The following is a 21404-nucleotide window of genomic DNA, read 5'->3' as shown; positions in this document are numbered from 1 at the left end:
TCGAGACAGAGAAGGGGAGACACTGCAGAGGTACCCTGAGCCTCCTCTGCCTGTGCCTCTGTAATGGTGACAGGGCTGCTGCCACACACCACTTAATATACGCAGAGCCAGGGACGGCCCAAACGGAAGAGCCCTGAACTGGTACACCTTGCCCCGAAATGCAAAGGGGAAGGACCCCCTGTGACACCGGGCAGTAGGGCCGTGAAAGAAGCATCTTTCAGTTCTAATGACACAAATCAGTCCGCCTGAGCGATAGCCTGGAAGACATCTGCAACACGCAGAATGTGGAGGGGAAGAACATTGAGGAACTGATTCATTCAGCCCTCCCAAGTCCAGGATGAGGCGAACCCGCCCTCCTTCTTTGGTACCAGAAAATAGGTTGGGTAGACCCTATCGAGCATCGATTAGCGCCCCCAGACCTCCTGGCGCCTGAAATGCCGACTGTAGCGCTGAAACTGTCACAGCGCTGGTCAAAATGCGCTGAGAAGCGCTGGCCCATTGCTTGTCCACCTGAACGTGGCTGAAGCTATCGGCACGGGGTACCACAGAGGTACCATTTCGCTCTGGGGCCTGAAGAGCGGCTGGCCCAACGTCTGGCCTGGGCCGACTGGAAGAGAACGGAGGGTCTGTTGACACACCTCCGACTGGGGGGACTGCGCCAGCCAACCCCCACGGCGCACCAACGTATCAGTTGACCTCACCCTGCCTAGCTCCTTAGTCATAATGCAAAGTCTGCAGTGAAGAATCACTGAGGGTCTGTCATTCCGACCCGGCCTTTGAGACAACCATATACTACTGGTAGGATTTTTTTATTTTTTTTTACAAACAAAAGAGTTACTAAACAAATGTGGTCACTTAGAACACAGAAGAGCTGCTTCTATTAACAGGGAAGCCATAAATAGTAGCTACAAGCGCTTAACAACAAAGTAGTTTAGCGCTGTACAGTGTTACCAGTAAGTGACACTTACTGTAATATTACATTTAAGTAATATATAGCAGTGTTGCCAGGTGAGGACTCGAGAGCGCTGCCTTCACTGTGAAGCTGACAAGAATACAATTCCCTTTTTCTTTTTTTTTTTTCTTTAAGAAAAATTTACCAGCCAAAAACAAAAAATGGCAATCTAGAACAGCCGAGCTGTCTCTATCAGAAACAAATGATATTCAATAAGGGAAGGTACAGTTAGCGGCAAAAATAGTGGGGGAAGCCAAAAAAGCTGCCCCACCAACAACAAAGTAGCGGCGATAGCACTTTGTGCTGTACAGCTAAACAGCCCCTGGAGGACGAGCTCACCCGTTTGCTCCGACTTTGGTCGCGAGGCTGCACACCGTTGATCCTTCCCAAAAAGCGAAAAACTATCCGCACGCGGTACGATCTGCGTCTTCTGCGAGAAGATGAAAGGAACAGATCCTCTGTCGACACCGGCTATATAGCCCTTCCGGTGTCACGAGGGTCACAGGTGACTTTGTTGATATTGGTACTCGAACTGCGCATGCGCGAGACGGATAAATCCAGTGCTTAATGCACTGCCTCTGGCGGTCAGTAAGGATGAAATAGAACTCATGGAAGTCATACAATATATTAAATATGGATCTCACAGCACCACTACTTAATTCACTGATGTTATGCAACATATTTTTGTATTTGAAGTAAATTATTTGTTACATTTTCACATTACTCTCTTGTAGGCGACAAGACTTTTGTCCTGCCAACATCTGACCTTTCTGTGTTCATTAAATTATCAATATTTCTTCAGTGAAGCAAATTTATTTTAGTTTATTAAACATAATTTGGGAGGGTTTAAGCTTTCACATGAGCCATTTCTAAAACCAATGGATTAATTAAAAGTCAGGTTATAAGGTGTTGTTTCTACAAAATGGATAAGCGACAAGACTTTTGTCCAGGACTGTACATGTCGGCTCCCACTGGGGGAAATAAAAGCCTGTTGACAAGCAGGGTTATATGAATAAGATAGTCTAATATTATTAGCCAATTATTACCAAATGATAAATATGGTTATATGTATAAAGAAAAAGCAAAAACAAAAAGGAGGGAACCGGATTTGTAATTGTAGTTTTACATCTGTTCAACTTACAGATTCTGATAAAATGAGGCTGGAATTTATCACAGTTCAATTAATATGAAAGACATTAAAAGATTATTTCATTTGTCAGCTCTGTGTTACCAGTTTTTATTGTAGAAAGACAACTCACATAAAAACCAAGTTTTTCTGTGTAAAAAAAATGCATTTATTAACATCAATGACGAAAACCTGATTTATTTATTTTTTAAATTAAAGTCTGTTCTTAGTTTAAAAAGAAATAATAATAAGAAAAAGTGAAATGCTCTCAGCAGAATAAAAGTATCATATTCAATAAATCTGATAACAGGCAAAGTTTGATCATGTGTAGGAGACAGACCAGAAACCAGAAACATACAAACACACATCTAACAATCAGTAACAGTACGTTTCGACACCCAGTTATCTGGATACATATTTGTCTGGAGGAGTTCTGACATGTTTAATAATGGCAATGACACAACCATAGTGAAAAGCACCACCTCTATCTTATTCTACATTCTTATTTGTCAACACGTCAGCATGGATTTAAAACTGGCACATACAAAAAAATAAATCAGTAACATCTCAAAAGTACTAACCATCCACAAAGGCTTTGAAGCATGAAAAGCCTTGTCAGATGGATCACTGACATGATGGAACAAACGCAACACAGTCAGGAAGAACAGAATGCCAACACTATTGCACATTATTATCCCATGTAAACTAGCAAATAGGAAATCAGTGGATCAGCTGTGTCATATATTCGACCTTTAGCTTACCTTTAAGGATAATTTCACCTTTACCGTAAAAAAAATCCCTAAAGCCCTCTCGGCAGTTTTCAGGAACAAAGGACTGCAGTTAAGACTACAGCGTTTGTTGTTCTGTATATGTAAGCAGTACCTTTTTTAAATAGATTTTCTCTTTGCTTTGTGGTGAGATTTGACATTAAAAGGCACTGAATGACATTAAATAACCAACCCATAACTTCCTCAATCTCTTCCTCATTTGGTTGACTGTCATGATGTAGTTAGATTGAATTATTGCTCACAGACTGATCTTAAGCAAGATCTTCAAGGTAAAAAAAAACAAACAAAAAAAAACCCACTAAAATTTATGTTGAATGCCGGTAATAATTAGCCTGATCCTACCAGACCATCGTACTTAATTTCATTTGTTCAGAAGGTCTGGAATCGCTCAATTGACAAATGTTAACTCACTTGAAGGCGGGTGTCTGTTGATGTTTAAAACTATTGGATGGGCCCAGTGCCACTCTGGATCTGCCAACCAATCGCATAACTACTGAAGGGAAATGAAAATTGAGCGGAAGTAGGTAGGCGGGCGGTGCCAGGCTAGGTAATAATGCAGTCAACATGAGAAAGAATGGAGCCTAGTCTCAACGGGTAACCAGCTGAATGTCTTCTGTTGTGTTGTTCTCCTCCCCGGGTTTCATTTTAGATCACTGCAAAAAATAATCCTATGTGCAGACCCTCCGCTTATCGTCAAACAGTTTACGGACAGTGTAGACCTAGGGAATTGAAAACAAATCAACAGAGATATGTGATTAAGTGTTGAGTCATTCTGTGTGCTTCTTTTACCCTACTGTCCCTCCCCACAAACATCCAAAATGCAGACTCAATGAACTCATTTAAAAGCCAACTCAAAACTCACCTCTTCAAGAAAGCATATGACCCCTGACCCACCCATACCACACCTGACTATTCCAAACCCCATTTTGAATTTGTATCTTGTGTTCTGTTTTTTTCTTTTCCTTATGTACTGTATATTCTATGTGATGTAAAGCATCACATAGAACTCTTTGAGTGACCTACAAAAAAGCGCTATATAAATCCTATCAATTATTATTATTATTAGGGGAAGGTGGGGTGATTTGTGCGTTTTGGAAGTTGCAAAACCCCTTGTTTCTAGAAAACCGTGGAAGAAATTGGAAATGTGACCACATATTTAAGAAGAGCCATCCATTTGACTCATCCTGTAAAGAAGGGAGACACAAGGAATAAGATATAAGCACATTTAAGCTCAAAAAACTGTGTTTTGCCTTTCAAAGTAAAATTTCCATGATCAAGGTTTTTTGATTATTGTGTCTGAACAATTATAGACACGTTTGAAAACATTTGACACATGTTTTAGTGCTTTGGTATGCTACACTTTGAGTCTATATAGTTAGCACAATGTCAACCCTAAATTGCTATATCATGCCTATTATCCAAAATTCTGGGGATGGGGTGATTTGTGCGCAAGGGCCTGGGTGAGTTATAAGTAAGTAAGTAAGTAAAATGTATTTAGAAAAGCACATTTATGACAGTTTGCACTGTCCAAAGTGCTGTACATAGTGCATTCAGTAGGTAAACAATGAAGGTACAATAACAATAACCAAAATAAAAGACGTAAAGCCCATACATCCACATAAACACAGATAGTAGTGCAGAGGTAAGATAGTTAATGGGGAGGAAAAGCCAGGGTGTACATATGGGTTTTGAGCCTTGATTTAAAGGCAGAAATGTAGGGGGAATCACATTTGTCAGGTGGCAGTTGGTTCCACAAGCACGGAGCAACTAGTGCAAAGTACATTTCTGAGAGTTGTGCCAGTGGCATGGCTGTATACGCTGGTCACCAAAAGAAAGTGATTGTCTACAGTAGCTCAGAAGAGAGTGACATCTCAACTCCACTTAACGACACCACTGATGAGAGTTCAGATGGCCAGAAAGATGATGATGGTGACTTTGTCATTGTGACACAATGACGCACAAATCACCCCACTACGTGGGGTGATTTGTGCGACAAGACAACTTTTTTTCCGAAAGCTATATTTCTTAAACAGTTTATTCCAGATCCAAAGTTTTTATTGCCAGGGATGCACAACATCCTGAAATATATGTACATATTTGAGTTGGAGACATAACTGTCAAGGCCTCACTTTAAAATCACTTTGAGTAAAAAGTTGCACAAATCACCCCACCTTCCCCTATTATTATTATTATTATTATTATTATTATTATTATTATTATTATTAATATTACTGTGCTGTGTGTCAGTGCTCCACTTTACCTGTGTGAAGGCCACACACAGCATCACCATCATGCTGGCACAGGACCAGAATGAAACCCTCCACAGGTTGTCCTCCAGAAGGTTACGGTCCCGGGCCTCGAAAGCCCGCAACACCGTCTGCATATGCCGGCTGCGCTCCAAGCGTCTGTGCAGAGAGTCCATGGATTCCTGGAGGAAAATTGTGAGGAAAGTTTTAGTTTTTTTTTACAAAGTGATTTTAAGTGGGAGTAAGAGACCAAGGGAATCAAACGACAAGATGGCTTCAAAAGTACACATGGCCTGCGTTCCAATCCCCATACTTCCCTACTATTTAGTATGCGAGAAAAAGATTAAAGATCTCCTATTATACTACTTTTCTGGTCTTTATTTCTCAGTTATGACTCCTATGGAGCAACCTGACATGAATCACAGCACAAAAAACCATGTATATTTTCGGGAAACTCTTCCTCTCATCTGTGCGGCTCAACAGTCTCTGTCCACAATCGGCTTTATGCTTCTCCGCCATAATGAAAAAAAAATCTTCCTTTTCTTTTTCTCTTCCGTGGCCCTAAAACACTTCTGTACTTTAGTATAGGGCTGGGCAATAATTCGATTACGATTAGTAATCGCGATTAAACTCCCGTCGATTACTTCAATATGCGTTTGACATAAATCCTCGATATGAAAATGAAAAAAATAAAAAATAAAAAATTATATGGATTTACTTAACAGCCAATCACAAAGCAGAAATAAACTCAACAGCCAGTCAGATTGCAGTTTTTGCATTTCCTGTCTAATTACACGCCCATTTCCTGGTGCGACGTGCATGTTTGAGCTTCAGCGGTAAGGAAAGAGGAGAGCCGTGTGTACAGGTCCTTCTCATATAATTAGCATATTGTGATGAAGCTGATTATTTTCCACAATGTAATGTTAATAATTGAACTTTCATATATTTTAGATTCATTGCACACCAACTGAAATATTTCAGGCCTTTTGTTGTTTTAATACTGATGATTTTGGCATACAGCTCATGAAAACCCCAAATTCCTATCTCAAATATTTTGCATATCATGAAAAGGTACTCTAAACGAGCTCTTAACCTAATCATCTGAATCAACTGATTAACTCTAAACACCTGCAGAAGATTCCTGAGGCTTTTAAAAACTCCCAGCCTGGTTCATTACTCAAAACCGCAATCATGGGTAAGACTGCCGACCTGACTGCTGTCCAGAAGGCCATCATTGACGCCCTCAAGCAAGAGGGTAAGACACAGAAATAAATTTCTGAGCGAATAGGCTGTTCCCAGAGTGCTGTATCAAGGCACCTCAGTGGGAAGTCTGTGGGAAGGAAAAAGTGTGGCAGAAAACGTTGCACAACCAGAAGAGGTGACCGGTCCCTGAGGAGCACTGGACTGTTGCTCAGTGGTCCAAAGTACTTTTTTCGGATGAAAGCAAATTTTGCATGTCATTCGGAAATCAAGGTGCCAGAGTCTGGAGGAAGACTGGGGAGAAGGAAATGCCAAAATGCCTGAAGTCCAGTGTCAAGTACTCACAGTCAGTGATGGTCTGGGGTGCCATGTCAGCTGCTGGTGTTGGTCCACTGTGTTTTATCAAAGGCAGGGTCAATGCAGCTAGCTATCAGGAGATTTTGGAGCACTTCATGCTTCCATCTGCTGAAAAGCTTTATGGAGATGAAGATTTCATTTTTCAACAAGACCTGGCACCTGCTCACAGTGCCAAATGGTAAATGGTTTACTGACCATGGTATTACTGTGCTCAATTGGCCTGCCAACTCTCCTGACCTGAACCCCATAGAGAATCTGTGGGATATTGTGAAGAGGAAGTTCAAAGACACCAGACCCAACACTGTGGATGAGCTTAAGGCCGCTATCGAAGCATCCTGGGCCTCCATAACACCTCAGCAGTGCCACAGGCTGATTGCCTCCATGCCACGCCGCATTGAAGCAGTCATTTCTGCTCAAGTATTGAGTGCATAACTGAACATAATTATTTGAAGGTTGACTTTTTTGTATTAAAAACACTTTTCTTTTATTGGTCGGATGAAATATGCAAATTTTTTGAGATAGGGATTTTTGGTTTTTCTTTACTTTTTTGCCAAAATCATCAATATTAAAACTACTTCAGTTGTGTGTACTGAATCTAAAATATATGAAAGTCTAATGTTTATCAGTACATTACAGAAAATATTGAACTTTATCACAATATGCTAATTATATGAGAAGGACCTGCAGTGACCTCGGCAAGAGTGAAGAGAGTCTTGTGTTTAGCGAAAAATGTCGGCGCACCACTCTGTTATGTAGTGCTTTTCCTCTTCATTAAATTAATCAGTGGGCTACACTCAACACTGTCTCGCTGCTACGATGACACCATAGTCAGGTAGCTGCCGCAGCCAGTGCCGTTTGCTCACTGTCTCTGTCGACTCGCCCCGAGCCGTCTCTGTGCATTTACCGGAGTTGTACGCTCACAGCACGGGGGGAATATATTGGAGCGGCCACACAGAAAGTGTGAAAATGCGCGACAAGTTTTAACCGCCGCCCGACCGCTGCCATCAGCAGCGCGAGCGGTGGCTGTTCCAAAATAGCAGTCAACACTAAAGGCTGCACTGTGTGTGTCTCACTGCTACGATGACACCACGTAGCTGCCGCGGCCAGCGCTGTTCGCTCACTGGCTCGCAACACGGGGGGGAATAAATATAGGAGCGGCCACACCGAAAGTGTGAAAAGTTTTAACCGCCGTTCGACCGCTGCAGCGCTCCTTTCTATCGTATCGTATTTTGCGGTAGTTGAACCTTATGAAAAACTATCAAAAAGAAGCAAAGCTACAGTATAACATACAGGTAGCTGCAGGGGCGGGCCGTCCATTGAGGCAAACCAGGCAATTGCCTGGAGCCCCGGCCCCTTTGGGCCCCCCAAAATGCCCTCTTTATATTTTGCCCCATATCTATTGTTTTTTATAAAAAATCTCTTCACAATAGTATCATCGGGATGTCTAATTACTCGCGTTTTGACGGCCTTTCTGCCAACCGTGCACCCCCCTTCAGTCTGCACTACATGGACTATTCCATTACACATCACTCTCATGACACTGCACGTTTGTGGCGTAAAATCCAAAAAAGTAAATAGCGGGAGAAGAGAGAGACGAGATAAACCTAACCTACCTATACCAAAATGAAGCGAACATACGAGAGCGGGTCACAAAACAAACAGAAGAAGGACCAAAGTCAGGACTTAATATCAAAGCTGCCGAAGCTATTAAGCTTTTTTACAGCACCCAGCGCGGTGGCAGCGGGACCTTAGACGGAAGAACAGCTGTCTACATCATTAACCGGTAAAGTTCCAGCTCCTACTGTCAATCCAACAGGGCCCGGTTTCCCGATAACGTCCTCTCTTAGCGAGCTACGAAGACTCCTACGTTATGACTTACCAAAGTTGTTTACCTCTGTAGTCGTGGTTCCCGAACGGTGTCTTAGGAGAAACACTCCTTACGTCGTTCGTACACTGCTGAAATCGGTTGCTCCGAGTTTGATTATCCATTTCCTGCTCATTTCATGCGCAGCTGCATCTGTATGCTGTCTAATCAAATCTACCCGTGCACTTCTAGTGTAATATAAAGTCATACATTAGTTTGTTGAATCATCATCTGTGTTTTGGAACTCTTGTTTTATAATCTAAGTATCTTTAAGAACACTAATCACGTTACTTGGTGGGTCAGTAATGAAACTGAAAGTAGATATAATATTGCCAATTACCCAGGGGGCAAAGTGATTTTATGGACATGGAGCGTTGTAAAAGGTTGTTCACCAAAAATGACATCTAGGACCTTCCACGATCACAACCTGGGTGGACAACCTTGTCAACAAGCTGCTGGAAAGCTACAGCGGGCCGACATAGCAAATCAGAACCACTGTTTAAGTGAATGGGGGTGAATGGGGATGGGCTAATGGGGAATTTTTTGAACTTATAGATATCATTATTAAACTTTGCCAGTTGATTACTGACATTAAAACAACAACTTTTTGTATTACAGTATTTTCGAAATGTTTTAAATAAATATGAAAAATCATCAATATCTTACTCCTGGTCAGTCAAGAGGTAGTTAGCTCACGTGACACAGCCTCCATGACCACTAGTCCCCATGCATCTAGCACCCCCTCCAGGCCTGGAACATCCATTACTATAAAAACTCACCCAATCCCTGTATGTCAGTCTGTCAGATCATCATACAGGTCACGCCACAGACCACTTGGGATTACAAGTAACTTGAAAACAGTACCTATTATGTGTAATAGGTCAATTGTGTTGGACCACCTAGCTGTTGATAACCCGGACATGAGCATATCAAAGCTAAACTCACCAAACATCCTCAAATCAAGAAAGGGTTTGGGTTTTCTTCATTTAAACATTAGAAGTTTGCTGCAGCACAATAAATTAGACCATGTTAAGATTTTAGTGTCTCAGGCTGACCCAGATGTCTTGGTTCTGACTGAATCATGGCTGAAGAGCAGTACACATGACTCTATGGTGGCAATAAATGACTATAATTTATTCAGAATAGACAGGACCACACGGGGTGGGGGAGTGGCTGTCTACGTTAAATCACATTATTCTGTAACATTATTACATGCCGTTTCTGTTCGTAGCTGCTTTGAATTTATTGCACTGGAATTGTCTTTATCATCCAATGATTTTTTTGTTGTAATTGGTGTGTACAGGCCCCCTTCAGCGCAGACTAGCTCCTTGACTGAGCTAGCACATTTAATCTCTCCATATGTAAATAGAGAAGTCATTGTGATGGGTGATTTTAACATTGACTGGCTTTCTGGTGCCTCTGAACCTTTCAAAGAAATCTGTAGCAACCTAAATCTTACACAAATAATAACTGAGCCCACAAGACCCAATCTAAAAAACCCAGTTAAATCAACTTTGATTGATTTAATATTATCAAACCAAATCAATAAAATAGTTTCTGCTGGTGTCTTTGACCTTGGGATCAGTGATCACTGCCCGGTGGCCTATATCAGAAGCATTCATCTAAAAAAATCTCAACCTAAAATCATTGGTAACACTTTATAATAACTATCCGTTGTAACTCGTTAATAGATCATTAGTAAACTCTTAATTAATGATTTATTAATGATTTGTTAAGTGTTTGTTAGCAGTTTGTTAAGGATTTATAACAATGGTAGATAGTTAATAGCTTAACTGATCACGTCACGTTCAAGTCCATGGCATGCACAGTGTGTATTGAGTTTATTTAAAAATATTTGAAAATGGGGCTGCCCTCAGTTGCCCATGCACTGTGTATAGTCTATAGCCTATTTCAGCCTCGTCGGTATCTCGGATTACCTCCCAGATGAACTGATTCAATTATTAAGCTATTAACTATCTACCATTGTTATAAATCCTTAACAAACTGCTAACAAACACTTAACAAATCATTAATAATCATTAATTAAGAGTTTACTAATGATCTATTAACAAGTTACAACGGATAGTTATTATAAAGTGTTACCAAATCATTATTAAGCGTAATTTTAAAGGTTTTAACCAGCAAGCCTTTTTGAATGAACTCCATCACAGTGACATTCATCTCACAACTGAAATATCTGATGTTGAATTAGCCTTGGATTTTTTCACCAATACCTTCACCTCAATATTGAATCATCATGCACCCCACAAAAAGCACAGGGTAAAAAATAGATCGAACCCCTGGTTTACCAATGAGCTGTCTGACTTATTTACAGAGAGAAATAAAGCATGGTCTCTAGCCAGATGCTCTGGAGAAGATTTGAATTGGACAGTTGTTAGACAAATCAGAAATAGGTGTACGACCATGGTTAGGAAAACTAAATCGGATTACTACCTTGATTTAATTTCCAACTGCTACTCCAACCCTGCATTATTTTGGAAGGCTGTCAATTATAATAAAAAAAATTCTAGCACTGTTCCCAGTCAGATACAAATAAATGGTCAGACTTTAAATGACCAGAAAGAGATTGGTTTAGCTTTTAATAAACATTTTTTAGCTGCTGGTCAACTCTTTCAGAATGGAGGATGTACACCTTCTACAACCAGTAGTAACGTACCGCCTGTCTCTCAAACTCCTCTTTTTAGCCTTGTTCCAGTTCCAACAAGTGTTGTTGTAGATGCGCTTCTAGCCATCAACCCCAGGAAGTATATGGGAGAGGACAATTTGGACCCATTTTCAATCAATCTCTCTACACATATAATATCAAAACAAATAACCCATATTTTTAATCTTTCCATCTCCTCTGGTATTGTTCCTAAAGTTTGGAAAAAAGCTCATGTCATCCCATTGCATAAAGGGGGTGACAAAAGTGATCTCAATAATTACAGGCCAATTTCAAAACTCCCATGCCTGGCAAAAATCCTAGAATCAGTTATTAATAATCAGTTGAAAACCTTTTTATCCAGTGCTTCCATTCTGAGCCCATTTCAATCTGGTTTTAGGGCAGGTCACAGTACTGTATCTGCTGTCATTTTGGTCTTAGACAACATTGTTACAGCTATCGACAAAAAAAAGCACTGTGCAGCACTTTTTGTTAATCTGTCAAAAGCCTTTGATACTTTAGATCACCATTTGCTTTTACAGAGGCTGCATGATATTGGTTTTGATTATTCTACATGTAGCTGGTTTAGGGACTATCTCTCTAATAGACAGCAGTCAGTAAAACTGGGAAGCCACCAAACTGAGTTTTTAACAGTTACAAATGGTGTTCCGCAGGGCTCAATTTTAGGTCCAGTCCTATTCACAATTTACATCAATAACATTGTTTCATCGCTACAAAACTGTCAAGCCCATTTGTATGCTGACGACACTGTACTGTATTGCATTTCTGATTCGGTCCATCAATCTGTTCAGAACCTTCAGAGCTCTTTTAACACCCTGCAGGACTGTCTAGTGGACCTCAGGCTTGTTCTTAATACAGACAAAACAAAATATATGTGTTTCTCCAGAGCAAGAACTATACATTTTAATGATCTTAATATTCATACAAATAATGGATCTCAAATTGAAAGAGTCACTGAATATAAATATCTCGGCATCTGGATAGATGAAAAAGTATCTTTTAAATTTCACATAAAAAATCTTGTCTGTCGTCTGCGACAAAAGATTGGATATTTTTATAGGAACAAAGCCACCTTCCCGTTGTTCAGTAGGAAAAGGATTATTGAGGCAGTTTTTATGTCTGTCCTTGATTACGGTGATGTGGTTTATAGGCATGCATCTCAATCATATCTTAAACTCCTAGACTCAGTTTTTCACTCTGCCTTAAGGTTCATTACAGGAGATGCTTATGACACTCACCATTGTCTTTTATATGAAAAGGTTGGGTGGTCCTCTCTTAAAGAGAGACGTGATGCACATTGGCATATTTTTATATATAAAGCCCTGACCGGAAAGCTGCCACTCTATTTGACAACAATGCTGCATATTTCAGATGGGCTTTATCAAACCCGCTCAACTGAAATGCTCATGTTAAATGCTCCATACGCCCGGTCTGACCTTGGTAAAACTGCTTTTAGCCACAGTGCCCCTGACTCCTGGAACAGCCTACAACATCAAATTAAAATAAATACACTCATAACTGTTAACCAATTTAAAGTTATTATTTTGAATCAGCCCCACTCCACTTGTAACTGTTTTAATTAGGCTATTGTTCTGTTTTATTCAATTGATCTGAATGTTTTAATTGTTGTTGTCTCTTTGTAAGCTTGTTGTGTATTCTCATTGTATATTGTGTATCTGTCTCGACGTCATTGTAAAAGAGGGTAACCCTCAATTGATCTTTCGAGAATAAATAAAGGAAAATAATGATGCGTAAATTTGCATATCTGCAAAGCCCCAAAATCTAGATGTTGGAAGAAAACAAAGTCAATTTGTTTTTAAATTTTGAAAACAAAAACAAGTGTCCAACTGTCTGAAGCCTTTCCTAATCACAGTTCAAATTTGATCAATAACCCATAGAAAATAATTTTTTTACACAGTTACATTTCATGTGCTATGGACCAAAAGTGTCCTTTTGGAATCTCCAGCTGGTATTTTAGGAAACGGCTAGACATTCCCTTGGAAAAAACAGTGTAAAAAATTCATTTTCAATGGGTTATTGATCAAATTTGAAGTGTGATTAGGAAAAGCTTCAGCAGTTGGACACTTGTTTTGTTTTCAAAATTTAAAAACAAATTGACTCTGCTTTTGTCCAACATCTAGATTTTGGGGCTTTGCAGATATGCAAATGTACGCATCATTAGTAAGATATTGATGATTTTTCATATTTAATCAAACTTTTTGGAAAATACTGTAATACAAAAAGTTGTTGTTTTAATGTCAGTAATCAACTTGCAAAGTTTCATAATGATATCTATAAGTTTAAAAAAATCCCTATTAGCCCATCCCCATTCACTTAAACAGTGGTTCTGATTTGCTCTATGTCGGCCCCTTGCAGCTTTCCAGCAGCTAGTTGACCAGGTTGTCCACCCAGGTTGGGATCCTGGAAGGTCCTGGATATCATTTCTGGTGAACAACCTTTTACAACGCTCCATGTCTGTTTTTCCAAAAAAAGGGGTTTTGCCCCCTAGGTAAATAGCCTATATAAATAAAAACAGACGGCCCAAACAGCGTCCAAAAAGACGCCTGTGTGTTCACGTGATCGGCGATCGTGTATTACAGAACAGTTAGTGGCGATCGGGGCCAGCCTCTAGGTCTAGGCTACTGTAGGCTACTGACAAAAATCACACAACACATTGCCTGTATTTTTGTAACAATATTTAGGCCTATTAGTTTAGGCTATATTTGGCTGCTCCACTTTAAGTCAGCCCAGCCAGGCGATAGTTAAGTTTCAATTTCGTTTTCACCTCCGTGTGTAACAGCTGTTCAGAACAACAGCTGATAGGCTTGCGACAGCAGGAGTCAGTCTAAAGCCATCAATGATCAATTTAAGTAAAAAAGCAAAATAAAGCTATCTCTTCCTCCCTCTATCTGTGTATATTTCTCTCTCCCCTGCACACTTAGTCACTACTATCCATGCTTAAAGAAGGCAGGGTTATAACCTAATTTTTTTTTTTATATTTGAAGATTTTATTTCAAATAGGCCTAGACTCTGTGGACACAGGCTATTTTGTAATTCACTGTGTATTTAAAAAATAAAACAACACATTTAATTGAAAGCAAAGTCATATTGGTCTCTAGAATTTTATCCAGGTTAGTGGCAATCATCAACTTCCTGTCAGAGAGAAAGCTTCCTCTGCGTGGAAAGCTTCCTCTGACACACTTAATGAACTAGGACTAGGCAATGGACATGTCATGGGTCAGGTTCAGTTAAAGCGGCAACGAGTAACTTTTAAATATCTTTTAAACAGCCTCATGTTTCCTCTCATAATCATAAATTACCTTTAACAGCAAACGAGACCATCAGTGCAAATAAAGACGTTTTTATATAGTTTTTATTACTGCATTTGATCTGGCCATACACCCAGTCCGATTTTCGGTTCACGCGTGCATGCTCTATGGTCACATATCCGTATTGGTCACAGATTTCAGTGTGGCGCAGTTACGCGATTTGAGAAGCCTATCCCTCCAGGTGAGGGAAGGGGAGCGGGAGCCTTGTTTGAGACAGTTGTTTGTCGTCATAATGACTGATAACGGGGCTGAACCATAAAAGAAAAAAAAGAAAATGCAATGAAGAAAAGCGAAAAGGGAGAGTGATAGTCGGGCGGGACGGCATTGCCAAGCAACGTATACACAATTTCACGCAGCGAACGTAGACTGCAGTGTTTACTCCTAAATGAATGAGCGGTAGCCTACTAAAACAAAGTTTACTTTGCCTCACCAGCATCATCAGATGACCATTATTCATCTGAAATAGTCATTATTTACAACATAAACACATTACCTCATCGTGATCCATTCTAACTAACTGCCATCTCTCGTTCATTCGCTTTGTGTGGGGACACGGACTCGTTCAGCTCCGTGAGAGGTGACAATGCATCAACTCATTGCAATCAGGTGTGTTTAGCACTTACTGGCATTAGTTGATGCTGTGTCACCCATAGACTCACGGAGCCGAAAAGAGTCCGGTGCCCTCACACTTTGCTTTCAACACATGGACACGCACCATATTGCTTCCTGATTATTTGAATCTGAACGCCCTGCACGAGCTAGAAAACAGCTTCACGACAGCTGGCGTCGTAATAATACTACCGCTTTTGTTCAAAGGTGTCGCCAACGTGCCGACTTACTCGTAGTGGCTTTAATGGCTCAGTTTGACCCTGTGATGCGGGATCCTCTTAGACCAATCCAAGCTAAGAAAGCCTCTGACACGTACCTGAGTAGTCTCATCCAAAATGAAAAAAAGCTAGTGACTTTTGTTCATCCCTTGTATGGAGTATCTCAGTGTGCGCGATATAAGGTACATTAGATGCAAGGGCCCCCAAATGACTGTTCGCCTGGAGCCCCAAAATGGCTAAGTTCGCCACTGGGTAGCTGTTCAGTTCAGCCTCATTTGCCTGCTGGTTTGTGAGACCATGTAGCTACAGCATGATCATCTCCCCTTCCTACAGCTGTTGTTGTAAGTCTGAGTAGTAGCTGTGATGTGCTCTGACATTCATGAAGCATCTGAGCCACAGCTCTATACACATTTAAGATTGTTGCCTCCCTGCCTGAGGAGTTAGATGTGATAGTAGTCACTCACAGATCTTTTAGTTTTAAACACATTATGTTATGTAGCATAATATCTGGTTTTACAATGTTTACATTTTGCACTTTCTACTCACATTTCTACTTTTTAAAATAGCTGACATGTAAAACCAGTAATTCTCATATTCATATTTTATATCTTAAAGTTCAGTACTTGTGTCAGGGCCTTTGTTGATCCAATTGTTTACTTTTTATGTATGGTTGTGCCTCTACAAGATGTTTACATCTTACAAGATGTTTGCTGTATAGTCTAGCAGCAAGTGCTCAAAAAAGGCTTTAGTTTTCGAGATACCCCTACCCGAGGTAGAAGAAACCTCAACAATGATTTTTTTTTTTTATCTTTAGAATGTCCTGTTCATGAAATTGATTCTTGAGCACTTTTATCTTTGGGCGAAATATGTTTTTTTGGTTATTCTTTAGAACTACCCCAGTCCCTCAAAAAGAGCCAAATTAGGCCATTCCGAATAGGGGATATGTGACAAAAAAGCCCATAACTTGGGAATGCTCACTCTTTTCTTCACCAGATTTGCTGAGGTACTAACCAGGTGTCTGTCCCACATCACCAAAAAGTTAGAATGTAATTTACCAAAACATTTATTGAAATAGAGTCCTGTATACATAGCTTTAGTTTAGGCGGAAATGGTACTTTTGTGGTGATAGGAAAAGAGGGTTCCTTTACTTTTCTCTCAAATATCACCAAAACATAAATCCCTGCCAAATATACCATTTATGTATTGTCTAGGATGCAATTTAACAATAACCAGTGGTTGTATGAAGATATCTATTACAGTTCAATTTCTAATGAGATTTTTCTAGAAGTACTCCTCCACTGAAATAGCCATATTAGGACATTCCGAATGGGGGATAGGTGGCTTAATAGCCAATAGTCCAGCAGATATGTGAATGCATTGTGCTTTTTATGATACAAACATGAGCTTTGGCACACTGATAGAGCATGAAGATTTTTGGCTATAGGGCCATCGCCAATTTTTCCTATGGCGCCCATGGCGGCCACTTTTAAAAATGTCCACCAGCAGCTCTTATAGTACCAGTAGCTTGGGTTGTAGAGCACCTAGGATCTTGATTATGGTGTCTAATCCTACATTTTCAAGGATGGACAAGGCAGTGGTGCTATTTAAAACATGCTAGAAATTACCCAAATTCATATATCTGGCATTCAGGGAACAACATTGTGGTAAAACCTTCAAATATTAGTTATGCATATTTTCATGAATTACAGAATCAGTTCATGAGTTGTATGCTGACCTTATATTGTAAGCATATAAGGTCAGCATACAACTAAAGTAAATATCTTTTTCAAAGCCTGAACAATACATAAGTTTAGCCTGTTTGATAGGTTGATATTTTATCCGTGTAACCCACTCTGAGTAAGTCAATTTGCTCTAGGTACCGAAGGAGCTAAGTGATATAAACAGTTACCACAATGAAAGTACCAGTACCAGTAAGTTGCAAGCAGTAACTTTTACTCACATAAAGTTGTAGGTAACACCCAAAACACATATGCATATCAATCATTTTACAAAATTGGCCTAATTCTACTTGTACAAGAACGAGGAATGCAGTGGTACTATTTACAACATGCTAAACTACATACATACTGGCATTCAGGGAATTAAATAACAATAAAACCATCAACACATTTATAATTATTTCTGAAAACACAGTCCACCACAGGGGCAAAGTGCACGGAAGTGCTGCCTTGGCACATTTGCAATGTCCACTGCACCACTTTTTGCATCCACAGCAGAGGAGTTTACAACCTGTATCGATCCTGGTAGTGCGGCCCAGTGAAATTCCCATCTGCCTGTGGCCTTCCACTTCCACCCCCATTCACCTGGTGATGGGAGTTGAGGGGCTGAAACCATCATATGTCCCCAACAGTGAACAGCTTGGTAGGCAGCCCTCTTTTTGTGTTGCATCAGTGCTGCTTGTGTTGGAAGTCCCTCGATTGATGTTCCTTTCTGGGTGAAGAGCTGCTTTCTTGCCTGATTGACAGATTCCTGGCTGCTGGTGTGGTCATATAGCAATACAACAAATCGCTCCAGAGGCTCCATCCAGTTGTCTATGGAGTCAGGTGTGGCAGCAAATGCACAGAAGGCTTTTGTGACATCTTCAAAGCTCCTCTATGTATCCCACGCATTTTTCTTACCCCTGCCACCAAAAGATGACACTGTGTCACATCCAGTAAAGGCATGGAACCCCGGCAAGGCGATACATCATTCTGGACCTAGTGCTGTTGCCATCTTGTGTGCTGCTACATGCTGAAAACTCTTTCCAGCTCTAAAGGCAACCCACAACTCATTGATGTTGAGAGAGTGGGCTGCAGTCACTGCCAGTACAAACACATCTGTGTCAACTATGCATATTGATACACTGTTATACCCTTCCTTCACAGCATCTCCAAGGTGCAGTAGTATGCGGGTATCTGCCTCCTCATGTGTGCGTAGTGCAAGAACTTCTACATCTCGAGGCTGAGTGCAGAGGACTTCAGCATGATGGGTGCTAATCACTTGTTTTTCAGTGTTGACGTCTGTCAGGCCCTTCAGGGAGTTCGTAGAAGAGTTGAGCCGTCAAGTGCCATTCCTGAAAAACGGCCAGAGTTTTTGCGCATTGACGACAACAAGGCTGAACTGTTCTCCTTCCTGGCATCTATCTTGCTGCGTGTTTCCGCCTTTAAACTGTCAGGAAAATATTGATCCCACACAACATCCACTCTGCTGACATGCTCCAGCTTAGACAGGATGTATGGTGAGAACACCTTCTGTGCATATTCAGAAAAGGTCTCAGCAGCACCAGGTCGTAGCATGTTTACGAGCCCCATCAAGTATGTTGACCTGTACAATGGGGTTGGATTTGTTCTCTTGTGATGAAATCAGGTTCGCCAAGCAGCCCACCAAGTCTGACTTGGTTCCAGTTCTTAGCTTGCCCATTTGTGACAATGCCAGTGGACATGCCTGGTTTTTCGAGCTAAAAGAAACTCATCCAGACTTCCATCACGTATCTGGGATACAATATAAAGCCTAGAGAACAGGGAGCAGTCACTCTTCAGGGATGAGAGCTGTTGTTAGGACCTGGAATTCTCTCAGACTGGAGGCCGGCTGAATAAAGGGAGGTTGTTCCTTTTGATGTGTTCTTTGATTGGCTTTGTCTGGTTGACCAGGCGTTGACTGACATAGGCGTCATACTGGTCCCGTCCAAGTTTCTCAACCTGGTTGACAGTGTCAATGACTGCTTCATCTGCAACGTCCCTAGTATCTAATACAAGAAGATCTACAGTGCTCTTTTCACAGAATGGATTGCCCATGTCTTCTACACTCTCCGACCACTTTATGAGGTACACCTGTTCAATTGCTTATAAAATAAAAGACAACATGCTGAAGTTAAAACTGAGCATCAGAATGGGGAAAAGGGGGGTTTAAGCAACTTTTAACATGGCATAGTTGATGGAGCAGGATGGATCCATGCTTTCATGTTGTTTACCCCAAATTCTGACCCTACCATCTGACTTTCGCAACCAAATCAAGACTCATCAGACCAGGCAAGACTTTTCTAATCTTTTCTTGTCCTGTCTTCTGCTGCTGTAGCCCATCTGCTTCAAGGTTGGTCGCGTTTTGCGTTCAGAGATGGTATTCTGTATACCCTGGTTGTAACAAGTGGTTATTTGAGTTAATGTTGCCTTTCTATCATCTTGAACCAGTATGCCCATCCCCCTCTGACCTCTGACATCAACAAGGCATTTTCATCCACACAAATGTCGCTCACCGGATATATATATTTTTTTGGGCCATTCTCTGTAAGCCCTAGAGATGGTTGTGCATGAAAATCCCAGTAGATCAGCAGTTTCTGAAATACCCAGACCAGCACTTTTGGCACTATCAACATTAACATGTTCAAAGTCACTTAAACCTCCTTTCTTCCCCATTCTGATGCTCTGTTTTAACTTTAATAAGTTGTCCTGTTCAGGTCCTAAATGCATTGAGTTGCTGCTATGCGATTGGCTGATAAGTTTTATGTGTTAACAAGAAAACCGCTGTACCTAATAAAGTGGCCGGTGAGTGTATAGCGCTAGTTAGTTCTTTAACTTCTCTTGCAAACGCCAATTGTGCATGTTTGGTCTACTCGACATCAGGATGTGTGTCCTACAAGTGGACTGGTATCTGGCATAGTGGGTGTGTTCCAAAGCAAAGAACCAAAGCACAATCTTGTTCAGGCCATCTATATAGAGTAGGAAGTTGGCCTCTCTTATTGATCGCACATAGATCATTTAATCTATTTCTAGCTGCAGGACAATGGACCAGAAGTGGAACTGGGGACATGACAAAGCTCTTTCACTACACCAGTCTTCTAAGGACAGAGGATTATTACCCTCCTCCAGGTAATTTATGTACTCGGTGAAAGCCCTCTGCAGGAGAAGATATAGGCTGCTGGCTGTGACATGATGAGCATGGCAGGGGCGTCACGTGACAGGCTTTCATAATGGAATCGGCTGTCCCTGTTGAAGCAACTCCAGCTTGCACAAGTGCTCCTGTCCACACGCTACCTTCCAAGATGACGCCAAGTACCTTGACTGCTGCCATCTCAATGTGGAACCCACCAAACATCACAATAAAGTTATCTTCACCATGAGCTGCTGGCCAAGTCCACTGGATTTGTTTTGCCACTGCATACAGAGGTTGATCCAGAGTGATGATTGATACCTGACCAGGATTCAGAATATCCACTGCCTTCTTCACCACATTCATAGAATGGCGAATCATGGCAAACGGTTTTGGCTTGGTCATAGAAAACGGGAAGTACACACTACATTATGTGGTGTTAACAATGTTGTTATGCTTCGGTTTCTTGTCTAGCTCTGAAGGAAGGCGGTCGCATTTCTCCTCCCTCCCGACCCTTATCTATCCTGCTCTGCTCTCTGTCTCGTGTTGTCTCTGTCGATCCTGAGCCTCTCTGTACATCTTCCTCCGAAAACCTAAATTATGGATCTGATTAACTGGGGTCTCTGAGCAATTGACCAAATTTTCTCAACGAGAAAAGGTGGCAAAGGAGATGCCGCTTGTCCTGATGGAACCTTTAGTGTTGGATACACCTGGGACGGGTGGAGTGGCTGGAACCAGATGTGTCTAGCAATACTCTCCATTGAGGACGCCGAAGATATCTACACTATTGGGCTTCTGGTATCAGGGTTCCTGCTGATTGGAGTTGGCGGATTCCTGATTTACCGCAACGGTAATAAGGCGTTGGCAGCTAATCAGGCCATAGCAAAGCTGCCCGTATTTGAGGGTTTGTGCCGGGCCGTTAATGCACAGACTCAAGTGATAAGCGAGGTGAATCGCAAGCTGGAAGTGATTCCTGGACTTATTCGGAAAGTTGATTCGATCAGGGATGCCATTAACGGGCCGCATGCACTTGGATTTAGGCCACTGGATTTCGGCGAATAATACGGTACCAGTGACTCTCAAGACAGGCTTCATTCCAGCGCCTAGTCTCAACCAAAACAAATCACAATCTCTCGATTCGGCTCCCTGCAACGTCCTTGGCGGCG

The 21404-nt window shown here is 41.2% G+C and overlaps 1 protein-coding gene across 1 annotated transcript in view; it reads right to left on the bottom strand.

The window, feature by feature from the left end:
- Nucleotides 1–2173: 2173 nt before the first annotated feature.
- tmed1b (transmembrane p24 trafficking protein 1b) overlaps nucleotides 2174–21404 on the bottom strand; it is a 41882-nt gene continuing 22651 nt past the window's right edge. The window contains exons 4-5 of the mRNA XM_080029659.1: nucleotides 5127–5294; nucleotides 2174–3585 (exon numbers count right to left, since the gene is read on the bottom strand). Coding sequence (XP_079885785.1) covers nucleotides 3535–3585; nucleotides 5127–5294 — 219 coding nt within the window. The 3' untranslated portion in view covers nucleotides 2174–3534. The remainder of the gene's footprint in view (nucleotides 3586–5126; nucleotides 5295–21404) is intronic.

Source organism: Ammodytes marinus, assembly GCF_949987685.1.
Source record: "Ammodytes marinus genome assembly, chromosome: 6".
Classification (NCBI taxonomy): domain Eukaryota; kingdom Metazoa; phylum Chordata; class Actinopteri; order Uranoscopiformes; family Ammodytidae; genus Ammodytes; species Ammodytes marinus.
Note: the sequence above shows the minus strand (reverse complement) of the source record. Positions and strands in the feature narration are given on the sequence as shown.